Source organism: Megachile rotundata, chromosome 2 (genome assembly GCF_050947335.1).
Source record: "Megachile rotundata isolate GNS110a chromosome 2, iyMegRotu1, whole genome shotgun sequence".
In the NCBI taxonomy this organism is placed as follows: domain Eukaryota; kingdom Metazoa; phylum Arthropoda; class Insecta; order Hymenoptera; family Megachilidae; genus Megachile; species Megachile rotundata.
In genome coordinates, this window is record NC_134984.1 from 15,052,844 (window position 1) to 15,071,291 (window position 18,448).

General features: G+C 31.3%; 2 protein-coding genes across 3 annotated transcripts; both read left to right on the forward strand.

Moving 5' to 3' along the window:
• Positions 1-2,131: 2,131 nt before the first annotated feature.
• Positions 2,132-10,014, forward strand: LOC100883766 (endocuticle structural glycoprotein SgAbd-1). Its single transcript, XM_012280112.2, has 3 exons — positions 2,132-2,311; positions 4,235-4,371; positions 8,156-10,014. The coding sequence occupies exons 1-3, from the start codon at positions 2,300-2,302 to the stop codon at positions 8,421-8,423; spliced, it is 417 nt and encodes a 138-aa protein (XP_012135502.1). The 5' UTR covers positions 2,132-2,299; the 3' UTR covers positions 8,424-10,014.
• Positions 10,015-15,677: 5,663 nt separating this feature from the next.
• Positions 15,678-18,448, forward strand: LOC100880223 (endocuticle structural glycoprotein SgAbd-8). Of its 2 annotated transcripts, none has more exons than XM_003700996.3 (4): positions 15,678-15,794; positions 16,756-16,871; positions 17,535-17,679; positions 18,075-18,448. In XM_003700996.3, the coding sequence occupies exons 1-4, from the start codon at positions 15,783-15,785 to the stop codon at positions 18,291-18,293; spliced, it is 492 nt and encodes a 163-aa protein (XP_003701044.1). In that variant the 5' UTR covers positions 15,678-15,782; the 3' UTR covers positions 18,294-18,448. The 2 variants fall into 2 exon arrangements, with proteins under 2 accessions (XP_003701044.1, XP_076396153.1); XM_076540038.1 differs by having other exon boundaries at positions 17,538-17,679.

The following is an 18,448-nucleotide window of genomic DNA, read 5'->3' on the forward strand; positions in this document are numbered from 1 at the left end:
AATCGAATTAGAAAAATTTCGACAGATCAGAATGCGTTGGTGTTTAAAAGAGGGAGTGTCGCAAGAATCGTCGATGCGGTGCAACGATTCGTTGGATCGTGCATCCTGCTCGTAACAGACATCCAGTGAAAGGAATACGCCCTGTGATGATCCGTGGCAAATCTGACGATCTGAATCTTGTTGCGAGGTCATCCTAACCCGTGTTTTACGAGACACTGCAAACTGGCTGATCTAATAACAGCCGTTTAAAGGCAGTTCGTATTAAGAGGTCGTTCGGGTAATTAGGCTTCGAACAATCTCACGACTTTTCTTTGTTATTATTCCAATGTACGAGTCTTGAAGAATGCAACAGCTAAATTTGACTGTCATTCCGTGCATTTTGGGTTTCATTTTTGCAGAGAGCACAGGCGCGCCGAGCTGTTGAACTTTAAACAGAATTGCTTCATTATGTAACACGTTACAGTATCCAACTTTTCAGGAAAATTGCAGTTTGATGGCAGTCTTGAATTATTTATTGTCTGAATTAATTGAGAGTTAGTTCATTAATTACAGTTAATTTGTTCAGTGTCAAATTTTTATTTTAATATTATCGTGGGTTGCAAATTAAGTTGAACGATACAAGAACAAAAATTTTCATTGTGATTTCCGTTATATTGCCACGGTTACATTTTTATGTAATAATACACTTTCTCGTTTGTGATTATAATAACATTGTTGCGGATCAAAGTGACCTTGTATTCGACTACAACGTCAGTCAGGAAACATAAATTCCCTGAAGGCTAATTACCATTTTTATTTCGTTAATTACAGGTGCTGAAAGTTTTGGTGGATCATGCTTTTAATTTTTATCAAATTTTACTATCAACGTTAATTTCAATTTTAATTGTAATGAATGTAGATGTTATCAGTATTAAGGTTGATATTAATAATAATTGTTTTATTTAAATTATTATTTGACGTTTAGGACTTGTGCGTAGGATTACATACTTGAGAATTCGAAGGATATTTTAGTTTGCATATTTAAAAATTTCCAAGTTTCCAAATCCCTAAATTTTCAAATACTGAAATTTATAAATTAATTAATTTTCAAATTTTCAAAGTTTCAAATTCCAAATGATCCAAATTCCAAATTCTCCAAATTCCAAATTCCCCAAATTCCAAATACCCTAGATTTCAAATTTCCTAAATTCCAAATTCCCCAAATTCCCAATTTCCCAAATTCCAAATTTCTCAAATTCCAAATTTCCCAAATTCCAAATTCCCCAAATTCCAATATTCCCCGAATTCCAAATTCCCCAAATTCCAAATTCCCCAAATTCCAAGTTCCCTAAATTCCAAATTCCCCAAATTCCAAATTCCTCTAATTCCAAATTCCCCAAATTCCAAATTCTCCAAATTCCAAATTCCCCAAATTCCAAATTTCCCAAATTTGAAATCCCCCAAATTCCAAATCCCCCAAATTCCCAATTCCCAAAATTCCCAATTCCCAAAATTCCCAATTCCCAAAATTCCCAATTCCCCAAATTCCAAATTCCCCAAATTCCAAATTCCCCAAATTCCAAATCCCCCAAATTCTCAGTTCCCCAAATTCCAAATTTCCCAAATTCCAAATCCCCCAAAATCCAAATCCCCAAATTCTAAAATCCTCAAACCCTAAAATTTCAGAATCCCCAAAATCCCAAATTCCTAAATTCCCTAAATCGCTAATTCCTAAACTCTCAAATCCCTAAATCCCCAACTTCCCAACTCCCCAAACACTCATATCCACAATTCTCTCAAATCTCCCACCTCCCAAGCTCTGAAATTCCAAACTGTCCAAATCCCTAAATTTCCAAACCTCCATAACAATTTAAAGTACCCACCTATTTGCAATAAAAATGATATACTTAAAAAAGTTCCCAATTCAACAATTTACCAAAAGTATCGTTTATTGATCCTTTTCAATTGTCCGTACCTCAAATGTGGATATTTCTGTGACAGGTGTAATTGATTAAACGATCATAGATACAGTCCCCACGTGGCATATGAATAGACGAATATTTAAAACATATTTTCCCCTACAAGTTGTTCGAAACAGTGGCGGGGCGGAAAGGATACAGAAACTAAGTACTGTTGCCGCCTATAAAGCCTCATCGTGACACGTCTGCTCGCGTACTTCTGGACATTGCTAGATAGAACGAACTCTTGTTACTTCTCCATCCGAAGATTACAGTGAAGTCAACTATCGTCGATTTTCAAGATTTTCGTGTCGTTACGTGATCGATAAAGGAATTTTGATTTTAATCGTTACGCGGTCATCATGAAGATTTTTGTAAGTGTTAGCTTGTTTATGATTTTTTACAAACATTTTATTCAATTTTCAAACAGTATATTATGGATAGGATAGATTAGGATAATTAGGATAGGAAGATTGTGACTTCTTTTTAGTAGAATTGAGAGGACTTAGTTAAGGTTTGCTTTGACGAAATTGAATTTGAGTCGCTTCCCGCCAAAATGGGAAAGGAGGTGAGAAGATAGATTGAGGTTTTAATAAGAGAAAAAGGGGACTTGAATAGATTTAATATTGTATCAAGAGTATTAGATAGAGGAAACTTAAATTTCTGAATTTTAATTGAATTTGTTATACTAATATTTCTACTGGTAGTATGACAATTAGTATACAATTTGCTATTATATATTATTAATAATTTTAGCTTTCAATTTTGTTGTTTATATTCTCTGCATAATTTACAGATTTTAGAATTATATTATTAAGTGTGTAATTTAGATTAATTTATATAATTTAAACTTTACTAGTATAGTTAGTATAATCTTCAAATTTAAGTTTCTAATCTTCCATCTTGTATAACTAACAACATTTCCAAATTGAAGTTTTTACTTTTTACCTGATACGAACATTCAATTTATTGTACCTTTTTTAATTATTATTCGATTGCATTAATTCGTGGGCCATGACAGTCAATGTGTTAGAAATTGTGCAATTGTTACATAATAAATTGTATTGTTACATAAATAGCAATGTTTGAATTATTGAAGCACTTTTAATGAAGTAAAATATTCAGTTATATTATTTCCTGATATACTATAAAAAAGTATTACTAACATATTTTATAATTTATTTTAAATAAATATGCCTTTGCTATATTTATTAAATATTGCATTCTATTATAGCACAATACTATAATAATATTGAAATTATTGCAATAGTGACAATATAATATATGCTACTACTATATTATACCTAATCCACGTAAGCGAACATAACCTCAACAGATTAAATCTGCGTTTCATTCTGGAAATTCCACACGAACAAAGTATTTCCCAAATAGTCCAGAAATGTGTTCTGAAAACATAGTAAATTATCTGCAATCATCTTGCTGAATAATAACGTTCCATTGATGTATGAATGAATTAATTTCTTACAAACAATAGCCACGTCGGAAAAAAAGGATCAAATAATTAAAACGGGGAACATAGTGCATCAATTATACACGATGATTCATGATTTATGAGAAGTTTGACTATATTATTTCTAGTTGAATTAAAACAAACACATTTGCAACTGTGATTCAATTACTATAATTATCTTAATTATAATTTTCAACTTTGTTGCAATGCGACGACTTTGTTTTCATGTAAATGACTGAAGATGCAAATTTTAGTTCCCATTCTTTTCTAATTTGCAGAATAATATATTTCAATTATACATTACATTACGTACACGTAATGTTAATTATCGAAGTATGTACATTTTATAAATTTTTACAATTTTAAATAAAATTCAAGCTTAGTCTAAAATGGCGTTTGAAGGAATCAAGGAGACTCTCAAAGGAGGGACTCTCAAAGGAGAATAAACTCTAGAAAATTTTACAATAAGCTAGTTAAAATTAATTTTCCTATTTATATTGTCTTCTAGCTCATCAGACATGTTAGATCTTTTTAATTTACACAAAAATTAACTTGCAAAATAATTCAAGAATTTCATACAAAGAAACCAAGATCTTCAAATAAATTTTTATAATCACCAACGAATTTTATAATTTGTATAAAAAATATTTTTAATCATTACAATTAACTTTCTCTAAGATTACTTCTTGAATACCAATTTGACTTAAAATGTTACAAGATTATAATAAAAGTAAAAATAAAAATTTTCTCCAAGTGTAAAGGTGTCATTTGAGAAACAACCACAATTACTATTAATACGTTTTTAATTACATTATTTATGTTTCAGATCGTTCTAATGGTTTTTATAGCGATGTGTTATGCGCAAAACAATAGATATCCGTACAATCCCGATTATTATGGCCGACGTTTCGCCATATTGCGACAATCACAAGACTCCTCTCCGGATGGATCGTACTCCTACAGGTGAGATCGTCCTTCCACATCGTCATGAACGTCGACAGAACGATAAGCGACGTCGAGGTACGTTTCCTCCAAAGCGATCTCGACACGCTCGGAGAATCTCATTTGTTCTCAATTTTAAAAACACCTACTTGCTATACAAGGTGTTCAAGTTAACGCTGCGCGCGATTTTTCAGCCATTTGCGTCGATCAAGTGGTTTAGTGCTAAGGTACATTGTTTATCATAATGAAGGGTAAATTAAGGAAAGAAAATTTAGAGTGTTGGAAATGTAGAATTATATGAGATATAGAACTTTGAGGAGGATTTTTGTAGGCTTAAATGGTAATATTCTAGGGTTTTAGATAGGGAGATTTTAATTCAATTGAGAGATACTTGATAGTTTGTTATATGCTCTTGAGTATTTGGAGATGTAGGAATATTTTTTGCTAGACTGTGACTGCTATGACTATGACTACTTTCCTGCTAGTAAATTACTAGATCTCTAGGTTTTTATATTTCTAGGTCTCTTGAGGAATACCTAGAAACCTAGATTCCCAAAAAATGAAGGACCTAGAAACTTAAATCTGCATCCATAGATTCCTATATTCTCAAACCCTTACATCTTTAAATCTCTAGAACCCTAAATATCTAGAAATCCGAATTACTATATCACTATAGGACCTCTATACCCTTGAATCCATACATCTCAAAATACCTAGAAGTCTCTCTATTTTCCCAGGTCCCCATATTTCCAAATTTCAACGTTCTGAGATCCCTAGATTTCCAAATACCTAGAAACCTAAATTTCTATATCTTGATATTCCTAGATCTCCAAATACTTAGAAACCTATCTACCTATACAGAAATCTTTCTATGTCCTGACCTTCCTAGATCCCCAAATACCCAGATTCCCAGATTCCCAGACCCTCGTATACCTAGAAACCCAGATTTTCATATCCTAACATTCCTACATCAAATTCCTACTTCCCCAAATCGCTACATATAAAAATATATCAAAATCTCTCCACACAAATACTTAAAAATCTCCCAAAGATTTTAGCAAAATTACGTCTAATCATTCTCTTAAAGATACGTTGTTTAAACTACAACCTGCACATTGCACTAAATGACTGTATCGTTTACAAGATTTATTGTTGAGAATATTCGAATGAATGATGATACGTGTAGTAAAAGGGCAAGGATAATAGATGATGATTAAATGAAGACTCACACGTTGAAATAGCAATCAATATGTTCGTAATAAGATTTTAGTTATGTAACGTTCATAATCGAATATCTCTTTAAAAGACGAAACCTTCTGGTTAACCTAACAAGTCAGGTGTACGTGGAATGATTAAAAAGAAAGATCGTGTATAGAAATGTTTGTAACCGATATTCGGCACTTTCTACTGCAACTTGACTTCCCGACACGTCCGAGTTCCCTCGACGATAATTGATCAGGTGCGTCAAGGATGAGAACATTTAAGGTCATACTACTGTTCACTCTTTCAGACGGTTTTCTAGTCATTCAAACATAAGTGTATAATAAACGTTATCTACCTATGGCGCCAGGCTTACTTTACACTTGCGTTGAGCTAATTAGTGCTTCCTCTCTTTCGTAAATTATCTGTCTTCTTAAATTAAACTGGGAATGGCATTTAAATTGTTGTACTTATTTCTAGTTACGTTCTATCAACGTAGTATTTATGACATTATATTTATCAGTATAATCAAAATTAATATTCATAATATTTCAGTATAATCAAAATCGATACTCATAATAATACATGATATTGTTAATATAATCAAATCTAATAACACTACATCATGATATTGTTAATACAATCAAATCTAATAACACTACATCAAGATATTGTTAATATAATCAAATCTAATAACACTACATTAAGATATTGTTAATATAATCAAATCTAATAATACTACACCATACTGTTACTGTAATCAAAAACAAAATTAAAATTAATAATATTACACCGGACAGATATTGATAATATTATTATATTAATATCGTGTTTTAATATTTACAATATTACAATACAACAGTGTATGTTAATCCAAAGACAACGATGTTAGTTGTCTCTAATACTTGCATATTAATAGATACAAATCTATGTAGAGTAAACATGAATAAATAAAAATAAAACAGAGGATCCACAGGATACTTAGCTGTGAAAAGATATATAATTAGCTGCGATGTTAATCATTTGTGTTAGTCGACTGCGCAGTTAGCAATAATACATTGCACAATGGAATAATTACAATCGACCTAGCTACCTACTTAGTAGTCAGCATTATGTTAGTTCACTGAAACGTCCGTGTCTAGAAGTTGGCCCCACCTATCCAATCTGTTGTTTGGCGAATCGGATAAAGATCCACCTTACGTGTTCGTTTTGACGCTCCCGTCAAATCGTCTGTCGGATCACTGATTTCTGTGCAATCGTAAAACGTTCAACTACTTTACGTCGTAACTATTGTCCCTTTACTGATTTTTCTGCGTTTTTATTCTTAGACAGTGAAATTTAATAAATTGGGTAATATGGAGGATTATTTGTGGATGTTGGGAGGGGAAATTTTGGGGATTTGGAGATTTAGGGGTTTGGGGGTTCAGGTTTGGGGAATTTGGAAATTTAGGGGTTTGAAAATTTGCAGATTTGAGGATTAGGGAATTTAGGGATTTGGAGATTTGGAGATTTGGGGATTTGGGGATTTGGGGATTTGAGAATTTGGAAATTTGAGAATTTGGAGATTTAGGGGTTTGGGGGTTGGAGGATGGGGAATTTGGAGATTTGGGGATTGGGGAATTTAGGAATTTGGGGATTTGGGGATTTGGAGATTTGGAGATTTGGGGATTTGGGGATTTGGGGATTTGGAGATTTGGAAATTTGAGAATTTGGAGATTTAGGGGTTTGGGGGTTGAAGGGTGGGGAATTTGGAGATTTGGGGATTGGGGAATTTAGGAATTTGGGGATTTGGGGATTTGGAGATTTGGAGATTTGGGGATTTGAGGATTTAGGGATGTGGAGATTTGGAAATTTGAGAATTTGGAGATTTAGGGTTTTGGGGATTGGAGGATGGGGAATTTGGAAATTTAGGGGTTTAAGAAGTCGGAGATTTGGGGATGAGGGAATTTAGAGATTTGGGGATTTGGGAATTAGGGAATTTAGAGATTTGGGGATTTGGAGATTCAGATATTAGGAAGTTTGAGAATTTAGGGATGAGGGGTTTGGAAATTTGAGAATTTGAGGATTTAGGAATTTGCAGGTTGAGGATTATGGAATTTGAAAATTTAGGGGTTTGGGAATTTGGAGATTTGGAAATTTAAAGATATTGGGAAGTTTGAGAATTTAGAGATTTGGAGATTTGGAGAATTGGAAAATTGCTACACAGATTTTGGCAGCAATCTGAGGGTAACCTATCGTTCACCACCATTAAATCTCTAAAATACCAATTTTATTATCGTTGTCCACAATTCTTAACACATAGAATCAACTGTTACTTAAAATCCCTACAACTCATCATCAATGACAACTCAGTCTACGTCACTCAATCAATAATCGACTTTTTATAAGGCAAGTTTAACTATCATACAAGTTAATTCTTCACAAAGACTTAAAAACCTCTACGTCTCAATCTTCCACCCATTTACACTAGGTCCTGAATTTTAAAATCACATTCGAATTCGCGTCAGGGCACCTAGCCGCTAGTTTATAGTCCTTTCTAAAGTATTTACTATTCCAAACACCCTGTACATAAAATTAATATTTATAAACCAATTTGTTTTTCCAGTTACGACACAGAGAACGGCATATCCGTGGCAGAACAAGGTGTACCGAAGTACGCACCACCGAATCAAATCGAATCCGTGAGAGGACAGTTTAGTTACACGGCACCGGATGGAACACCCATTTTGGTGACTTACACAGCGGATGAAAATGGCTTCCAAGCTAGCGGAGCTCATCTACCAACACCACCACCGATACCGGTCGCGATACAACGCGCTTTGGCGCACAACGCAGCGCACCCTGAAGAAGATGAACTTTACAGAAGATATTAAAACATTGTGACACGTGTCTCGGTTATAGGAAACGGCTCGTACAAAGCAAATTAACCCTTGTGTCAATAACCACAGTGTTCAAAGATCGTTTATTACTATAATAACCTGAGGACCGATTATACCATGTTGCTTTACGTGAATATAACGTGGACGGCGGAATTGTTTATGGGGACAAGTATACGGTTGATAGACTCACTATGGTTCATAGTATTTAGGTAAGATAACTATGCTTTTATGAGCACTTCGGGAAACGTGAGAGGTACTATCAAGTATAATTCAAGCACGGAGTAAATATAATTAGTTAATAGGTTATATCTGAATAATTTTATCATGGGTGAATACAGAGTACGTTTATTATTCAGTGTTAGGATTTTGGGTCTTTTTAATTTTGGGACGTAATTTGAGGATGTAGATGATTTTTAAAATGGGAAGTTGTGAGTTTGAAGTGGAAATTTATTATGTTATAAGTGCTTTGAGAGAAGTGGGAGGTGAGAGTGTAATTTAATTATAGACAAGATTTTATAAATTATCAAATTTTCAAATTTAGAGAATTATAATTTAGCAACTTGGGAATTAGTGGATTTTAAAGTTTGAGAATTTGCAAATTTGAGAATTTGAGAATTTAACAATTTTCAAACTTAAGAATTCAATAACTTGGAAAGTTGTAAATTTGAAAATTTGAAAATTTAAAAACTTGAAAACTTGGAAAATTGAAAAATTGAAAACTTGAAAACTTGAAAGCTTGAAAACTTGAAAATTTAAAGACTTGAAAACTTGAAAAATTTAAAATTTAGAAACTTGAAAACTTGGAAGCTTGAAAGCTTGAAAACTTGAAAACTTGAAAACTTGAAAGCTTGAAAACTTGAAAATTTAAAAACTTAAAAACTTGAAAAATTTTAAATTTAAAAACTTGAAAACTTGGAAACTTGAAAGCTTGAAAATTTGAAAACTTGAAAACTTGAAAGCTTGAAAACTTGAAAACTTGAAAACTTGAAAGCTTGAAAACTTGAAAATTTAAAAACTTGAAAACTTGAAAACTTGAAAGCTTGAAAACTTGAAAACTTGAAAACTTGAAAACTTGAAAGCTTGAAAACTTGAAAGCTTGAAAACCTGAAAACTTGAAAACTTTGAAACTTGAAGACTTGAAAACTTAAGAACTTGAAAACTAGAAAATATTTCAAAATACCAAATCATAAAAATTTGCAAATACAAATATTTCAAAATATAAAAACACAAAAATTGAACAATTTGAAAATCTCAACTGTGGTTATTGACACAAGAGTGAAAAGAGTATAATGTTGACAAATATTGCTACCATATATGATCCCTTGCCTCTTTGTTGTTTATCCTTGTTCAATATACATTGAAAACCAGATATTAACAAATCAACAGCATTTATATATCGAAGAAAAGAAAATATGTGTTACGAATGTAAATAACTTTACGTATATTTTATAAATATACAGGAAGCCTGCGTACTACATCCACATCATGTAATTACAGTGCTTATAAATATTATTACGCTTTTGTATCGACTGTATCTACTCTCTTAAATTAATTTAAATATTATACAATAAAATATTTAAACAAACACGTTGCAACAATTTATTATCTACTGTATAGAGGAATATTTTTATTCTGAAATTTAATGGTACATCTTCTGTATTTTCTTAAATTATTTTTATTATATGTTATTCATACAGGAATAATATGTATGTTATTCATACATGAATAATAACAATAAATAAATTGTTAAAAACATTTGCAAGTTCACTTTCTTTCAAGTTAGTTTATAAATCACGATGAATTGATTAATGTGAATGAATTAGTGGGAAGAAAATACCACTTCGTGGAATAATAAATAACTCCTGTTGGTACTTTAGAACATTGTTGCTGTATAAGTAGGTATTATTGGAAGACGATAAGGGGTCATTCCTATGGAGTTAACAACTGGAGAGTGTATCATAAACTGCAAATTAACACCATTGCTTGTGAATCGAAAGGCATTCTCCATCTACGCTTATGGCATTCCTAAAGACCATACTTATTCACGAAGTTCTAGAATTCCAAGGTTTCAAAATTCTTAAGCAAGATTAAGAAATTCTAAGTTTTCAAAGAGGGAAAATTACGAAGTTGGAAAATTTCAAAGCTGGAAAATTGAAAAGTTGGAAAATTTCTAATTGGGAAAACTCGAAGCTTGGAAAATTGCAAAGTTGGAAAATTCGAAATTTGGAAAATTGCAAGTTTGGAAAATTTCTAAGTGAGAAAATTCGAAATTTAGAAAATTATAAAGTTGGAAAATTCGAAATGTAGAAAATTGAAAAGTTGGGAAATTCCAAAGCTGGGAAAATTCAAAGTTGGAAAATTCGAAATTTAGAAAATTGAAAAGTTGTAAAATTTCAAAGTTGTAAAATTGCAAAGATAGAAAATTCCAAAACTACAAATTAGTCAATTTCAAAAATTTCGAAAATTTCAAATTTTTAAGTTCCAAATTAAAAAAATTCCAAAACCCCAAAAAATCCAAATATCCAAAATCTAAAAAGTAAAAAATTCCAAATTCTCAATGGTCCAAAATTCCAAAGTCTAAAATCCAAAAACTCTCAAATTCCCAAAGTTTTCAAAGTATCAAAACGTACCAAAATTTCCAGATGTTAAATTTCAGAGTCCCATAATTTTTCACGGTCTGAATAAAACACCAGCGGATTGAATAAAACTATTTAAAAATTTGTTACATAATATTTAACGCGATACTGTGTCAGGACCCAGACTTTGACCTAATAAGATTATAAGGTATGTTCTCGCACACTTCTTTATAGTGGCAAGCATTGTAAAAGTATTTATAGACAAATATCTTTTTCTGTATATTTCACAGGTAACATTACACATATCCTCATTAAAAATAACAAGCAACACCCTTCCAAAAATTGTTCCACACTCGCGTGACAAAAATTTGGTTCACACAAATAAACGATTGTAGCACATGATTTTGTGTATTTTACCTAATATGCATTCGAACAGAGTATACCTATTGCATAATAGCGCAGTATAATAGTGGTCCTTTCCCCTACAATTAGCGCTACCCCACCTCTGCATTAATGAGAAGAAGATTTTAGGAAGAGTGACCGAAATGCCAGTTGGACTAATGTTAATGGTAATCGTAATATCACGCTAAAGGTGAGTCAGTGAAAGCAAATCATCGGTCTCTTGTCCATTACACAACGATCAACCGACCAATCGGCCGAACGATCGACCAATCGAATATTACAGTAAAAGGATTTGACGCGTCCCGCATATCGGATCTTGCGATCTCAATATTTTCAAAATTAAAAAATTCAATCTTCTCAATTTATATGTGTAATTACCTTGTTAATTAATGCTCTTCGATAGCAGAGATTGTTGCAGCAATTCTGTAGCTGTTAGTTATAGTGCAAATATTGACGCAAAATGAAGTAACATTTACATAAATAATTTTTGATGGTAATTGTTTGCTGGTATAATACGATAGAATTATTTATTGTTGTAGGTATGTATGGTTGTTTATTGGTATTTTTAGTTTGAATAGGTTAAAGTGAACTATTCTATTTTTTATTAGTTGTATGCATTTATAGTAGCATAATGGAATACTCATATAGTAGTATGGTTGTGTAGTTGCATAGTGGTATAACAGTGCAGTAGGATAATGGTATAGTAGCATAATAATATTGTAGTATAATAGCATAGTAGTACAGCAGTACAGCAATATAGTAGTATAGTAGTATAGTAGTATAGTAGTATAGTAGTATAGTAGTATAGTAGTATAGTAGTATAGTAGTATAGTAGTATAGTAGTATAGTAGTATAGTAGTATAGTAGTATAGTAGTATAGTAGTATAGTAGCATAGTAGTATAGTAGTATAGTAGTATAGTAGTATAGTAGCATAGTAGTATAGTAGTATAGTAGCACAGTAGTATATTAGTATAGTAGTATAGTAGTATAGTAGTATAGTAGTATAGTAGTATAGTAGTATAGTAGTATAGTAGTATAGTAGTATAGTAGTATAGTATTATAGTAGTATAGTAGTATAGTAGTATAGTAGTATAGTAGTATAGTAGTATAGTATTATAGTAGTATAGTAGTATAGTAGCATAGTATTATACCAGTATAGAATATAGTAATATAGCAGTACAGTAGCATAGTAGTACAGTAGTATAGTAGTGCAGTAGTATAATAGTACAGTAGTATAGTAGTATAGTAGTATAACAGTATAGCAGTACAGTCGTATAGTAGTATAGTAGTATAGTAGTACAGCAGTATATTAGTATAGTAGTGCAGCAGTATAGTAGTATAGTAGTACAGCAGCATAGTAGTATAGTAGTGCAGCAGTATAGTAGTATAATAGTACGGTAGTATAACAATATATTTACATAGTAGTATAAATCGATCAGTATTAATTATTATAACAGTGTACTGGTATAGTAATATACTAGTATAGTAGAATGAAATTATGAAATAGTAGAATAGTGTAATAGTATAATAATTTATAAAATAGTGGAATAATACAGCACTTGAATAATAAAATAGTAATATTGTTAAATAATAAGATCTGTAAAGTGTTAATAGTGAAAATGATACAATAGAAGGATAAACTAACCTCTGCAAATGTCATCAAACAATTTTGTACAGTTTCTTGCATAAAAGACGAAACTTAATATTATTTAATACATAGAAACGAAATGTAGGCATTATAATATATTTAAATGAATTTCGGATGATTGAATCTCATTAATGCAAAAATATGAAAACACCAATAAAAGAGGTTAACACAATACTCCATTAACGTATACATTTGAATACGTCGAAAGGAAATTTATGTAGGAGATAAACGTTTCGTGTTATTAACGAAAAGATATAAAATTAATATAATATGGAAAGTAATGTTATAGTGTAATATTTCATTGAAAACTAAGCCCGAATACGCCAAATGCTTCGCAAGCAATGCAATTGAGCCAAGAATGATGCTACAGGTTGATAGTTCACTGGGCGTGAATATGACAGGATGAATTCCTTTCATCTTTCGTCACGTGTAACAAAAAAACAGAGAAGAAGGGTAGAGCATAAACGAAGGAGTCGTCTGAATACCAGTTTGATTTCATAATTTGTATATGGGAGGCATTCGCAGAAATTAAAGCATCCTCATACATAGTTATTCCTTCGTCATCGCCGGGTATCCTGATTCCCATGGTTAATCTTTCACCATGAATTTTCGCTGACCGAACCTTGACAATTCCGTCTAAAGGGCGGGAACAACGGTACAACGACGATCCAATCGAATACTTATTTTTTATTACTTTTATTATGCGTTACGTTCATTATATTACATTAATTACACGTTACATTGCATTATTAATATAGTCAAACGAGTTAAAAATTAAAAGTGCAGCAATAAAAGGAATTCTTAATATTTTGTATATTAAAAATGATTTTTTGATAGAAATTTTAGGTACCTTAATTAAAAATTTTGCAGTCTAATAAATTAATGAAGTGAATTATATTATGAAATTATTTGAAGCATGTAAAAATTTTCATTACTGGAACAACTATTTTTTATGTATTATTAATATTTTGTATTTGATGGAATATTTTTTTATTTTTTAAATAATAATTTTTCATAAAATAATTTATTTAAAAATTTCACTAATCATTAACAAATTTCAATGAAGACAATAAAAACTAATAAATTATATCTAACCCCAATTTATTCTGCTACTAAACCTTGCACAAATTCATATGATTATATTTTGAAATAGAATAATAATTTACTTGCACTTTTAAAATTTGAACCCTTTATCAGCAACTATCGATGACTATTAAAAATCTGTCTTAAAATGACTTCAAGAACTGACAATTCAAAGAGCTTTAACCGCGATAAAAATATGAATCAAGGTGAAATATTTTATCGTGACGGTCAAATATCAAGAGTTGAAGAGCTTGAATCTAGTTTGACCTTTCTAATTTTATTAACCATGTCAGCTTAGGTATGCCCCATCATCTCAAGCCTTAAAGCCTCCTAAAGATACAAATAGAAGCGCATACCGTTGGAGTCCTGTCAGAACAACAATCTACTTACAAATTATTCATTCTACTGCACAAAATTTTGAGTCATGCAGAAAAGTTCATATTCTACAGGGGGGTAGAAATTATTCGCACACCTTTCAGTTTATAAATTATTTATAAGTTATGAACCATGAATAATTTTTGTAAATTATGTAAATTGCAGTTAACCTTACTTTATCACTTCATTACGATATAACCTATATCTCATTAGCTTATAGGTTATGAATACATTATTTTTGTCCTTGCTTTGTTTTTCTGATTTTTTTTAAGGAACACTGGATATCTGTATAATTAAAATATTGAAAATATTTCTGTTCATATGTGAGAGTCAAATTTTGTTCTTTAAATTAAAGAAATTAACTGGCTGTACATGGCTTGATAATTTCCTCTTTTGGAGGCATTTATTTTTACAATTTTTGTGGAAATAAGAAGTTTTAGGGTTTCAATAGCATGTGTGTCTTTTTTATAGAATAAAAAGTGTGTATATACTTATATGTGTATGTATGTCTATTGTATGTTCTTAATAGGACATTATCTAGCATGGAATTAGTGGACGACTATTGTATCTACTATATCCAGTTACAACAAAGTATATCTTTAAAATAATTTAAAAGAGTGAAGTGATATAAAAGGTCCCTCTTTTTACAATCTCAGTTTATTTACATAAACACAATTATGTATATAAAAAATACAAATACAGCTACTTTTTAAAATAACTATTACATCGAATGATTGAAAGAATCATAATCGATAAAGATAAAGAATTCTATAGCATACTATGTAGTATATTTGCAACAAATTTTAACCTAACCTAAAATTCAATTTAGCGTCTGTAGGGTGAACCTAACCTAAAATTCAATTTAGCGTAAACTCAAATTATTTATGGCCCTCCAAAAATTACCTTTGCAATAAATAAATAGTGACACACCTTGTGTGTTACATTATATAAGAAAATTACCCTCATGCGTTTAACGATAAATATAACTGGTGACAAATTCGATAACGACATCGCTAATTGCTACCTATCGACTCGCCATCGATGAACAATTCATGCTTGCTAACATTAATTCTAATATGTAAGATGATGAGGAGCAGAGTTAAGGTGGGGCAAAATTGTGAGGGCGAGTGTGGAAACTATGAAGAGAGAATGGTTTAAACGCATGGGGGAAGGGAAAATCTTCTTCGGCGGCTTCATATAAATGTCGGCTGTACTTCTACACCATACTGCAGAGTCGATCTTGTTCAAATCGACAACAAACCGGCGTCATGCAGCACTTAGTGAGTGATACTCGCGAATCGATAGACAAATTATTTTTTTCAAAATTTGAGTGAATTTGATCTGTTTAACTCTTTGACAGCGTCACGTTCTCGTTATACTTTTTTACGACAATACTTGTCACCTTATTTGTGAATATTTTGTAATATTCGGGCTAGATATTTATGGATCAACGAGTAATCTTTTGTTCACAAAATATTTCCACGCTTTAAAATTGTAATAAGCTTTTTGAGATGGTAGACTATTTTGGGTACTTTAATTTTTAACATCGTGGTACAAGGATATTCATATTTTATTTCAAAGATTTTTTTGATGGGTTTTGCGAGTCTCTGACTTGATATTAAAGTCTAACTTTGAAGACTGGATGGTACAAATTCTTGCGACTAGTTATCTGTTTAAAAATACAGAAAGAAATGTTGAGCAGCAAACAAGAAATGTTAGATAACAATATCGGTGTCATAAGATATTCTATTAAGTATTTATAATTTTTTATTTAATTTCAATCTATTGTATCAAATATAATTTTTTATCACATTTGTTAGTTGTACTGCAAGTAGTAAAATTTTTCTCAAATATAATTGTATACATAATTTTTAGAAGACGTGAGTCAAAGTGTTAAGTTCATAAATTCTGTTTAATATTAAAACAAGCTAAATCAATTTGCAACATATCATTTTTGTCGATGAAGAAATTTAAATTACTCGTTTAATAGGTTTATTCATTAATTATTTTAGACAGTATATCAATCAAGTTTGGCAATTTATATGTATAGAAAATTTGACTGAAATACTGTTCAAAATAATATTACGCTATATAAAACTCCTATACAATTTTCATTACTTCACTGATGAAAGTAATAAGTTGAAAATATGTATACACAAAATTTTTATCTGATAAACATTCTTATGGATTATACAGAATAAAATACCTGAAGTTTATGTTACTAAAATGATATAATTACAGATATTGGTCTTTGCTCTATTCGGCTGCGCGCTAGGACAATTCGGTTCACTACGCGGATTTCCAACACCTAGACCAAACTACCAACAACCGACGCCTCAATATAATCAACCATATAGGTAAGTATAATTATCAAATATCCGAATGTTGTCACTTTCTTAATCTTGCAAATAATTGCCCCTATAAATACATAATGAGACGATAAACATATGTTATGTGGCTGATAAACATACATTTTAAAATTACACAATTGCAAAATTACACTTTGTTGTAAAAATACACTTTATACATATTTTGTACATGTGATGCACATTGTAACGTGTACATGGTATGAAATGGTTAACTAACCTTGGTACAAGGGATTTCACATATGAAGAAAAGGTTGATCATCGAGTACAAAATGTGCATCAGACTTAAGCATGCTCCAACTGGCGGCCATTTTGTAACGTTAGAATTATGCAAGGGTTGAATTAGTAACTCAACAAGTTCTCAAGGCTATCTAATTTATTATGTTACATTTTAAAACAAGACGTATATATGTTATTATCTAATGATGCAAACATATGCATATTAAACTCCCCATATTAAACTTTTTTAGTTATAGACAGTGTCTAATTTTCATTCTAAATGATAACACGATAAATCACGTTTGTTAGAAAAGGATTGATTGACGCCATTTTGACAGCTACTTGATTCACTTTAATAACTCTATGACAACTTCGTCTCTATTGCTGTACTAATTTGATAGCTAAACAACAGATCATTTGCTACCTGTTTTACAGTAGTCCTGGAAGATTTATAGCTATTCGCAGTCAACAGAAGGATACATACCCGGACGGTACCTACACCTTCAGTTATGACACCGAAAACGGTATTTCCGTTGCCGAAAGTGGTCGTCCTCAAGGCTCTGGACAAGGACAAAGCGAGGTAATCTACTATTTAATAATATAATTTTTCAAAAAATTTTTAATGAATGTAACTGTGTCCTTAGCATAAAATATCTATTGATCTTACGTTAAACCTTAAACTTTAATCTCGCAACTTTGACCTTACGTTAAACCTTAAACTTTAGTCTCACAACTTTGACCTTACGTTTAACCTTGTTTAATGTTAACCTTTACCCTGTATTAAATAATATTTTACTCTATTTAAAATAAATTTCTGAAGACGCATATATTTTATAAAAAAAATTTACTTCCATTTATTTTTTAACTGAGTGATGAATAAAGTGTTTCATAGATCAAATTTCTTAATACGATGCTAATTGTATCATTTATTTTTTACTTCACTTGTTTGACAATTGTTCTTACATTATTTTTTAGGTCGTTCAAGGTAGATTTTCGTACACCGCCCCAGACGGATCTCCGATTACCGTAGAATACACAGCCGACGAAAATGGCTTCCACCCTCAGGGAGCGCATCTACCAACCCCTCCTCCGATTCCAGAAGCCATCAGACGAGCCCTAGCCGCTAACCCCCCCGGTCCCGATAATTCAGATTACAGACAACCATACAATAACAATCTTTTCCCAAGATATTAAATAAAAGCTATCGATCAAATGATTTTAAGGAGTTCCATACCTGGATTGACGTGATATCTGTACATACGTATGTGGTAAAAAAAAATAGATATCAATCTTCACAACTATATAACAGTCATTAAATAACACACAAATAAACTTTTCTACTTTGTTAA